Source organism: Cryptomeria japonica, chromosome 5 (genome assembly GCF_030272615.1).
Source record: "Cryptomeria japonica chromosome 5, Sugi_1.0, whole genome shotgun sequence".
Lineage (NCBI taxonomy): Eukaryota > Viridiplantae > Streptophyta > Pinopsida > Cupressales > Cupressaceae > Cryptomeria > Cryptomeria japonica.
Genome location: NC_081409.1, coordinates 197,510,986 through 197,522,323, shown reverse-complemented (window position 1 = coordinate 197,522,323; position 11,338 = coordinate 197,510,986). Strand labels below are relative to the sequence as shown.

Sequence of the window (11,338 nt, the reverse complement as noted above, 5' to 3'; positions counted from 1 at the left end):
GCACGGTAGTTTTTCCATCTCCACTGCAGTTGTTTACAGATGGAACTTTAGACACATAATTGCTCACTTTCCTACTTTTACTATTGGACCTCATACACGTCTATATTGTTTGTTGGCATTATTTGGTACTATAGAATTGCATCAATAGGCTTTCACAGCTAATTGAGAAATGACTTATATGACCATTTTTTTTTTAATTTTAGCCTGTTGGGCAGAAACTCTTGCATGCTGCTATATGCCCAAAAAACTATTTAATTTATTTAGGATGTTCGAACAAAATCTGAATAAAACTAGAAAAAAAATGTGAGAACTTGAATTCCCATTCTCTTAATTATTAATAACTTCAGATTGAAATATATTCACACACAGAACATGTAGTCCAAACAATAATATCACTGTTTTGCATTTAGTTTGTCCAACAGTATCTTGTTTAACAATGTTGGGTTCGCTTTTCCTTTCGAGGCCTTCATAATCTGGAGCAACCAAAAAATATTAAGATTAAAATCAAAATATGTCCAAGTAGTGATGTTGAAAGTTGGGAAAGAGTTGACCACAAAGATTAGAATCAAATAGAACTTAAAAGAAGGCTTTCTGTAGTTTTATGCATCACAAGGAGATCAGAAATATTACAAAATAAAATATCTTTGTTGCTTCCATTAGAGAATCAGCTTATGCAAAAAATCCACATTTCTAGAAGTCAATTTATGAGGTCCCGTGTAAATGGAATAGGCACAAATGAATGTGAACAAAGTGATATTAATGCTAGTATTATTAAATTAATAAATAGACATCCTCACAAAATCAATGGATCAACTCTGGGATTCTACTTTGTCTTCTTTTATTCCTGTGATAACAATGTGAGATGAAGAATCTCCTGTAGAAATTGAAGATCCTTACAATTGGCAAATGAAATTCCGAGTGTTGTGGTTGTTTATCATGGCTGTGGCTGTTCCCCATTTTCCTTATAAAGCCTTAGTTACAAAAGACGATTCCTAAGTCAAAGTGTAGTTTGAGATTGTTAGACCTAGAAAGAGAAAATGTTTCCAGTCCAAAGAAAATACCAATCTAAAGAAATTGTGACATTCATTTTTGAATTTGAGTTGCTAATTTAAAACTATTGGACATCATTTGACTATCTTCTTCAATACCTTAGCATGGTCTGTTAGGAATTCAATGTTAGTGTTCACATAATTTAGAATAATAATGTGTGAATAAATGAGGTGAAGTGAGCTGTAGAAACAATTCACATATTTATTATGGGTATTAGGAATATTACTAGACTTTGTTATAGTTGTGTTACACGAATATTTGGTATAACAATCTTCCTCTGTAAAGGGATTTCTTTTTGGAGGTATAACAATCTTCCTATATATAGTATATGCTAGTCCTATAAATATGAAATATCTTTATTGAATAGATATGCAAAATTAAAGTAGAATATTTTGTGATTGAAATTCTTGTGGTCCGAAATAATTAATATGGTATCAGAGTGCTATTATCCTACCATGTGAAGTCAATCATGTGGAAGAGCATGAGTGTGTGATTACAGGAAGAAATCATATGTAGAACCTACAGAGGTTGAGACGCATGGGTTTAAGAAAGCACTGTGAGTTTCCTTGTAGAAAATAGGAATACATTTTAAATTATATAGATCCATCTTCTTGGAGCTTGAAATCAACAAAAGAAGAGGAAAGCCTAGCCTGTCCAGTCTATAGCAGTTGACTTGACAGCTTCTGAAAAAAAATTTTGGAGCTTGTTAAGAGTGCTCTCCTTGCTGCTTTGGTGGCCTTAGCATCAGGGTCATTGTTTGGGCTTATTATCTTCAATCAAAAGTAGGATGATATGATGTTCAATAGCCTGTTCCAGTTGTGAAGCACATTTTTATTCTTCTTGACTTGGATGGACACATACCTATAGAATTGATAGATGCTATGCCTTTGCTGATCTGTTTTCTCATGGATTCTAGATTGTCTCTGCCACATAATTTCAGTTTAAAATACCAATGTCCTCTTTTATACCATACAAGTTAATGAAAAGGGTGGCAAGAGAGGGAGTCAAGCTGTAACACCAACAATGCCTAAGAACAAGAATAATACCATGGCAAAGATCCAAGGATACAAGCAATGCCTAATGCTTCCACTGTAATTGCAGAAATGCCCTCCCCAAGGTTGCTCGTCACTCATCTTACTCTTCTCTTCCTCCAATCACATTTTTGGTCTGTCGAATCATTTATATAGCTCAAAATCCCAGGGGCACTTTTGTTTCCCACCTGAAGTTCTTGCCAACAATACAGGGTATCATCAATGTTAAAACTTAAAACAACTTTTTCAGCTTCCAATGAGGTATTCTTCGATTTATTTTGTAATGGTGTCTCTCTTTGGTCCTTTTGTTAACCATTTCTTCAGATTTTGGAATCCCTGTAGTGATTAAAGCAACAAATTGTTCTTAATCTACAAAGATATGAAGGCAAATTCTTTGTCTCACATCAAAAAAGATTGCAGATTTCCTGGGAAGGCAATCTTGTTTGACAGAGGAAGACATTCGATGTAGCTTTCAAGTTCTTTACACTCTAGACATTAATAGAAATGGTAAATTAAATTTGAAGAATACCAATGTTAGCAATCACTCTCTTTTTCGCAAAGCTGAAGTGGGTGATGGGAAGAATCATTTCACCCCAGAAATGAACAGCTGTTTGGATTCAGTAGTGGAGAATGAGTTTCAAGAAAGGCCTGTTTCTCAAGTATGAACTCTGACATAGAGAAAAATGGAGGTTGGAGGTATTGGAGGAAGGAAGCTAAATAGTGCCTCTCATCAGCCACTAAAGATGAGGTTGCGTTTTGTATTAGTGGCATTTCATTTCATTATTGCATGCAAAATGGAGCATTGTAAACATTGGAATACTAAGTTTGAAGGGAGGAGAATGTATATATCATTGATGTTATAAACAGTTGTATAGGCGAGCAGCTGTCTACAAGAGCTTCTAACTGCTAGACTTCTTAGAAGTGTGATCAGCCAGTGATAAGTTCACTTGAAGTGAAAGCAATATAAGTTCTCGTATGTAGGTGATCATGCGCAGTGAGAATAGCAGTATGCAGACCTATAAGTATGCATAGGCATACGATTCTGTTTTCAGTTCATGTGATGCCCTTTCTCCCCATGTTCACACTAAGGGGTGGTGTTAGAAATTCATGTTAGTGTTCACATAGTTTAAAATAATAATGTGCAAATAAATGAGATAAAGTGAGTTGTAGTAACAATTCACATATTTATTATGGGTGTTAGGAATATTACTAGACTTGTTATAGTTCGATTAAATGAATATTTGGTTGTAATATGAGTTGTTAGAACAACTTGTCAATGTAAAGGGATTTTTAATTGGAGGTATAAAAATCCTCCTATATCATATGAAATGCTAGTCCTCTAAATATATAATATCTTATTGAATAGATATGCAAAATTGAAGTAGAATATTGTGTGATTGAAATCCTTGTGGTCCAAAACTATCAATATGGTTATGGATTAGCAGCAATACTTCACTTGAAAAGCTTTCTTAAAAAGGTTTGTTTCCACATTAAGATATAAACAAAATAGCAACCGATCTTAATGCAACTTCCAAATTAAAGATAAACTACATTGATTTTTTCCTGAGTCATCAATAAACAAAAGGAATTTTAAATTTATTTAAGCTAACAACAATCTTTCACAAAATACCCTTTTAGAGGATGGGAAAAATAGAAATGGATAAAGGAGACGCCAAGATGTACCCTTAAAATGCTAAGAACAACATGGGGATTGGAAAATAGCACAAGGGTGAGGATGAAGAATTGTGGAATGGGATCATGGGACCTAGAGTGGGGATGCACCGCCATAGAACATGTCATGTCCCACCTAAGGATTGGGTTTTATAAATACATAACATAGCACTAACCCTAGGGCCGACCTAGGTTTATTTGCATTTAATATTTGCAATAGGGTGAGGAAGGCCAACTAGGCCAAAGGGAAGTTAGGGCTGACCTAGGACATATTACAAAGCAGCGTACCCTTTGAGATGGGATCAAAACAGATAAATAATTATTATTAAATTAATGTTGACCAACATAATCAAAGAGAGGTGACCATTGGGTGAAGACTGAAGAGGCATGTTGAGGGATATATAAACAAGTCTTTGGTGGACAGTAGAACAACCATTCATGGAAACATCATTCTAATTTCTGCATTCAGAACAGATAACGAAGAGGACCAGACCTGAACAATATTTATTGACAATCAAATACTCTAGATTTATGGTATGCATGAAGGAACAACAGGAGTTCCCATAGATAGCAATCAGATCTGATCTGAGCCATAATATTCTAATTCCTTGTGGTATGCAGAAATTAATGTTTAATATATATGCATATATCTATATCAATTGTATGCAGAAATAAGTACGTAAATTCTTATATGCTAATATAACCTATACACTTGACAATACTAGATATGAGCAGTAACATGACTTCACTCTGCTACAATAGATCATGATGGAAAAGGAATAAGGGGATATAGGGAGGGGAAACAGCAATGAGGTCCTCTCCTAAGTACGCCATCTCATGGTGGTGACCAAATTGTCCCATGAGGCCAAGGGGGCACAAGGAGTGTTGCCCTTGGGCCCTATCATGATTGGCCATGAGATTAAGGAATTCAGATCATAGGGGAAGATAAAGGAAGGATGGTGAGGGGAACAGCTATGGGAATCCTCACTAGGCATGCCACCTCCTGGAGGTGACCAAATGGTCCCATGAGGCTAAGAAGGATTGAATATCTACTCTTGGGCCTAGGGTAGAGGAACATTTGGGCACCCTAACACACCCTTTATCTCAGCCTTCCTATGGTTGGCATCCATCATTAAGCTATGTCTATCTCATAATCAAGTTAATGTTCCAAAACCCCAATAACTAGATCTATGTTTTGCTTACCATCTCCAACAAAGATTTGTTCAATTATGTTTTCAATGATTATCTAACATGTTTGCAGGACCTCAATTTGGGTGATCTAAGTTGGTGCATGACCCTATTCCATCTCCTACTTCCTTGGAAATTTAATTTAAGGGTAAAACTAGGGCATTTGATAAAAAGGGACATTACAAGTGGTATCAGAGCTTCGATCCTGCTAGCGTGTAGGGTAAAGATAAATCAATGGATGCATTTGCACGTATGCTCCGTGTTTGCATATATCTATGTGTATGCTTCGTGTTTTTATGTGCATGCTCCATGTTTGACATGTCTACTATATGAATATCCATGATTATTGTTTTCAATCTAACAAGAGTGAACCAAAAGAGATATGAAGGTCATAGATGTGTGTCATGGTTCTAATCCTCTCATCCATATATGGGAGGTTCGCCCTTGCCTTGTCTCAAAAGATATCCATAGGACCAACCAAAACAGTTCTAATGATTACAACTGATGAGAGAAAACTTGTCTTAAATTAAACCTTGCCAATTCCAACTATTGGTTATCACTCACATTCAAGTCAAAAGAGAAAACGTATATATCTTAATTCGAATAAACAACTTAGGATAATTGGGCAGCAGAAGCTAATTATATCACAAGGAGGATCTAAGTGTTAGTTTAGGGATCCGCATACTAAAAGACTGACATCGCTTGAGGACAATCATGGGAGGGGTAGACTGTCATGTCCGCCTGAGAATTGGGTTTTATAAATACATAACATAGCACTAACCCTATGGCCGACCTAGGTTTATTTGCATTTAATATTTGTAATAGGGTGAGGAAGGCCGACTAAGGCAAAGGGAACTTAGGGCTGACCTAGGGCATATTACAAAGCACTGCACCCTTTGAGATGGGATCAAAACAAATAAATAATTATTATTAAATTAATGATGTCCCACCTAATCAAAGAGAGGTGATCATTGGTTGAAGAGGCATGTTGAGGGATATATAAATAAGTCTTTGGTGGACATTAGAACAACCATTCATGGAAACATCATGCTAATTTCTGAGTTCAGAGCAGATAACGAAGGGGACCAGACCTGAACCATGTTTATCGACAATCAATAATACTCTAAATGCATGGAGGAACAGCAAGAGTTCCCATAGATAGCAATCAGATCTGATCTGAGCTGTAATATTCTAATTCCTTTTGGTATGCAGAAATTAATGTTTAATATATATGTATATATCTATATTGACTGTATGCAGAAATAAGTACATAAATTCTTATATGCTAATATAACCTATACACTTTACAATACTAGATATGATCAGTAACATGACTTCCAATCTGCTGCAATAGATCATGATGGAAAAGGAATAAGGGGATACAGGGAGGGGAAACAGGGATGAGGTCCTCTCCTACGTACGCCAGCTCATAGCAGCACAAGGTGTGTTGCCCTTGGGCTTAGGAGGGGAGGATTCTTGGGACACCCAACTGTAGTCGTCCTGACTTCCCTATCATGATTGGCCATGAAATTAAGGAATTCAAATCATAGGGTAAGATAAAGGAAGGATGGTGAGGAGAACGGCTAGGGGAAACCTCACTAGGTACGTTACCTCATGGTAGTGACTGAACGGTCCAATGGGGCCAAGAGGGATTGAATATCTGCTCTTGGACCTAGGGTAGAGGTACATTCAGGCACCCTAACATACCCTTTATCTTAGCCTCCCTATGGTTGAGATCCATCATTAAGTTATGTCTATCTTGTAATCAAGTTAATGTTCCAAAACCCTAGTAACGAGATCTATGTTTTGCTTACTATCTCTAACAAAGATTTGTTTAATTATGTTTTCAATTATTATCTAACATGTTTGCAGGTCCTCAATTTGGGTGATCTAAATTGGTACATAACCCTATTCCATCTCCTACTTCCTTGGAAATTTGATTCTAGGGCAAAACTAGGGCATTTAATAAAGAGGGACATTACAGAACATATGAATTTTATATGTTCCAATTTAGAATGCACACAATTTTTAACCGCTTGGAGTTTCATTAGTACATTACAAATGTACAAGGTTACGAACAGATTACAAAAGACAATAGGATATCTTGGAAGATAATTTTTTTGAAAGCAATAGTAAAGGCAAATTATATTTGGAGCCACCTAAAGAAAATACAGAATGAACACAAACTATTCATTGGTCTCTGTGACCTATCACTGCCCATGAGGGAGGTCAGTCATATCATGACATCAATAGGCCATGGGATGTGCCATGTACAAGGTCTGTCTAACTCTAAATGCCTCATCGTACTCACCATTTTGGATTTCAAGTTGGAATCTCAATACTTTCTCTCCTCATTATTAATTTAAGACCACTTAAATGACATTGTTATGACAAGTTTCAGCATCAATCTGGAAACAAAACAAGTTGTGGGTTCTTAGGCTACAAATATTGATCTTATTTGATGCATAGCTTCCAGGAAACTAGTGACTGAATATAGAAACCAATCTTAGGAAATATCTTCTTTCAGTTATGAGTCTGACATGTAAGCATACAGTCAAACCCTTACAAGTTTACAACTTCCATGTTACCTGCACTTAAATCATGCAGACGCAATAATAAATATTAGGGGTGTGAGTGTATAGGGACACATAACTGATGGTGCTGAATCCTAAAGTTGTCCATCCTGGGTTTGTCACAAAAAACTGTTGTATCTGCATTCCCATTAAGGTAACATAGAATAATGGTAGAAGAACAAGAGGAAGAAAGAAGATAAAAACCAAGAAGAGATGATCAAAGCAATGGAAAGGACCAACATGAACACCAATGAGAAGAACCCAAGATGAAGTAGTCTCGATGAGTAAGGTGCATATGTAATTAAACAGCAATAGATTTGTTATTACAAATTTGTTGTAAAGTTCCTATGCTTGAGTGTTTAACACCAATGGATAGGTACTTGAAAGAGTCTATCAATTTTGAACATGGTAATTATGAAATATAGAGTATATACTACATGCCAAGACTAATAGTAGCTCAGTGTGGTGAATTTTTTTCTGCATTGAATATTATTCCACGATAGCATCATGGTTCATCTCTTTTTTGTACAAACTGCATACTAAACTTGCATTTGAAATGAGAAAGACAACTCAATGTTCATAAAAACAACATCTACTAGGTCCACTGTGTATAAATTTTTGACACCTTAATATATAGCTATGCATTTACCAAAAAGAGGAGAAAAAACAGATTTGATTTTTTTTGGATACAACAAAGGCATTCTAACACATTAAACAGTTGTGTAAAGAGTCAAGTTCTGATTCTGTTTAATTTCCCCTGGCTTTGCCATCTTTAAATTATGGTCCTAATAAGACTCCATTTAAGTTGAGCAAAAACAAATGCTTGGGGAACTTTAAAGAAACAGGCTTTACCAGAATATATTTAAAACCATGTAGGAGAGAGCAAGGAAGGAAGAAAGGGAAGTAGAGAGGTAGTGAGGGGCAGAGAGAAAGAGACATTTTCAAATATGTTCCTAAGATTAGGAAAATAGTTGAAATGTTAGTCCAGGGTCATACTGCATACCTGACCAACAAAGAATCCTTGTAACTTTGTTTTACCACCACGATATTGCTCCAGTTGTTTGGGGTTCTCTGCTAATATTTTGTCTACCATGCCTTCAATCACATTTGGATCTGAAATCTGCTTGAAAGTATTCACCAGAAATTACATGAACTAATGTTTTTTTAATCACGTGCTACAAAATGCATGACATTTTCAAAAAACACAAGCATTTACAATTTCAGGTACAGAAGGAGAGAAGACAAGGAAATAATTTATGTTGCAATCCACAAACAACTAGAAAACAATAAAAAAGATGATAACTATAATACAACACTATTTCATTGAAGAGCCTATGATCTTTAGAAGTTAACTAATAAGGAATAAAAGGTTAAATGGCTAAAAAAAACAAAGCATTGTAAATAATCTACAGCAGGCAGATGAGAGTTAAAATGAAACAAAATAATAATGTCACAAGTGTCCTTTTTATTCACAGTACTATAATAATTTCCCAAAAACTTTCCAGAGAGGGTTGCCTGGACACGGATTTATGGATATATAGTGACTAGTGTGATCCTCAAAGTAGTTGAAAAAGCTTCAGTTACCAGGTAATATCAAATCAAACAGATCGCAAGAAACCAAGTGATGGACCAACAAGAAGCAACTTTTCATATCTAGTTATGATGTCTATTGATTTATACTGGAAAGCAAAGTCTTCCAGTCCTATATGCATCACCTGAAGCTGATCTGTACAGCTCTCCAATGGTAGACATAAACAGATGGAAAGAGACAAAAAAGATGTGCCTGGATGAGGAGTTGCTTATCCGTCAACAAAGCCCATCTATGAAAAACAACTCCATAGTAAAAAGAGCTGAATGTGTTTAATCCTCAGATTAAAGTGAAATACAAAACTACATATATAACCCCCTAAATGGGCAACAATAGTTTTTTTGGGATGTAAACTTTACTTTGATATTAATTGGTATTATAAGCTATTTAAAGAATAAGGTTACAATGGTTCCCACCTAAAACCTTTGGTGCTCTCTCTCTTTTCATACTTCCTAGCTTCCATCTGATTGTGGGAGTTGCATTTCAAATTTCAATTATGTAAATGACATGATGTTTGCTTGTTAAATATAATGCAGCATTAAATTTTCTCGTGATGTTGAGCAGAATAGATTTAGAGATTCGGGTAGGTAAAAAATGTGTAATATGACATTCTCCCCATGAATTTTCTCCTATTGCTGAACCAGCCCTCTCTTTTCCCATCTAATCTCCCCTCTCCTCAATCCCACGGATCTGCTGCTCCAGCTACACCCAACCAGTGGAGGTCATGGTTTCCTTCATGGAACAGGATCCAATAACCAACAATCTTAAATGCAACAGGCACAACCAACCAGCTCAGACCTTGCAGGACTTCTCCACCATCACACTAGAAGAACAATACATTCAACCAACTTCCCAGCACAAAAAGAAAATGATTGCTTTCTTTGCATGGATGACCCTCCTAAATTTTCATTCCCTGGAAGAAATGGAAGGCAGGCTTTTGCTGCTCAAGGAAAGAGCACTGATCTACCTATTCACGGGGGCTTTACCTGGCCTGAGAACACTGAAGACTTGGATCCTCGAAAATTAGATGCCCATGGGATCAACTGAACATTGATGATGTCCAAAGGATACTTCTTGACCATCTTTGTTTCCAAGCAAAAAAGACAAAGAACCTTTCAAGGAGGAAAATATTTATCAACAATTCTAGACTCCTTATGGAGCACTGGGCCCCAAAAATCAACCCAACAGAGGTCCTACCTTGTGTGGTACTTGTCTGGGTTCAGCTCTACCATTTGGGAGTATATCGCTTCCTCAGATCTGACAACGAACTCAGATGTTTTGAACTACTGCATTTTTGTCAAACCTGGATAAGCCATTCCCTGATAGGGTTATTCTAGATCTGGCTGGAATTGACTGGGAACATCTCCTGGCCCATGAGAACATCCCTTTCAGGTGTCAGGTCTGCCATGAATTTGGGCACTTTGGAAGGGTATGTCAATCCAAAGCCAATAAGTACAACCTCCAGTAATAAATTCAGTCCAACTCATCAAGTGGAGAGCAATGCCAAACCAACATGCAAGGAAATAGCTTTGTACACAACCAAAACGATGAAAATAAATCCAACAAAGCCCATGCTAGGAAAAATATGGCAAGCCTGATGACCGGATGAGGACTCCAATAACTAATTTGTTTGCAGTGTTGGATCAAAATCTTCAACCAACAGATCCAAAGGAGACTCCAAGAGAGGAAGCTAGGGAAAAAATCAGCCAAATATCACAGCAAATGAGCAAAAGGGATCAATGCCCACTAAAAGGCAAAGCGATCCTTACCCCAAAGAAAAAAATCAGTCACAAGTAGTCTAAAATAAGCTTCCTCCCAATCCAATTAGAGGTGAAACATGACAAGTTTTCACTGCTCAAAAGAAATATATGTTTGCCATGGAATTCCAAATTTCAGCTATATTCATGGAAGGCACTTTTAAATCGAACATCATACAGCTCTGGGTACCACAGGTACAATTTTCCAAAGATATGGAGGGATTAAACATCTCTAACCCTAACTCAGAGTTAATGATTATTCTCTCATGAACACTATAAGGGGATATTTGCCCCAGCTAATCAACACCTACTTCATAGCCAGGCCAATACTTGGTTTGATTCTCCTTCAAGAGACCACTGGATATTAACATCTGAAGATCACCAAAATCAAAAGTCCATGGGGTAGGCAAGCATCTTCCCTATTGTACTCACACTTGGGATCTTGCTAGCGTTTTCGACTCTTGAATTCAAGCGACAATT

The 11,338-nt window shown here is 36.6% G+C and overlaps 1 protein-coding gene across 1 annotated transcript in view; it reads right to left on the bottom strand.

Moving 5' to 3' along the window:
* Positions 1-287: 287 nt before the first annotated feature.
* LOC131027970 (glutamyl-tRNA(Gln) amidotransferase subunit B, chloroplastic/mitochondrial) overlaps positions 288-11,338 on the bottom strand; it is a 104,765-nt gene continuing 93,714 nt past the window's right edge. Inside the window, exons 7-8 of the mRNA XM_057958063.2 lie at positions 8,517-8,633; positions 288-473 (exon numbers count right to left, since the gene is read on the bottom strand). Of these exons, the coding sequence (XP_057814046.2) occupies positions 393-473; positions 8,517-8,633 (198 nt within the window). The 3' untranslated portion in view covers positions 288-392. The remainder of the gene's footprint in view (positions 474-8,516; positions 8,634-11,338) is intronic.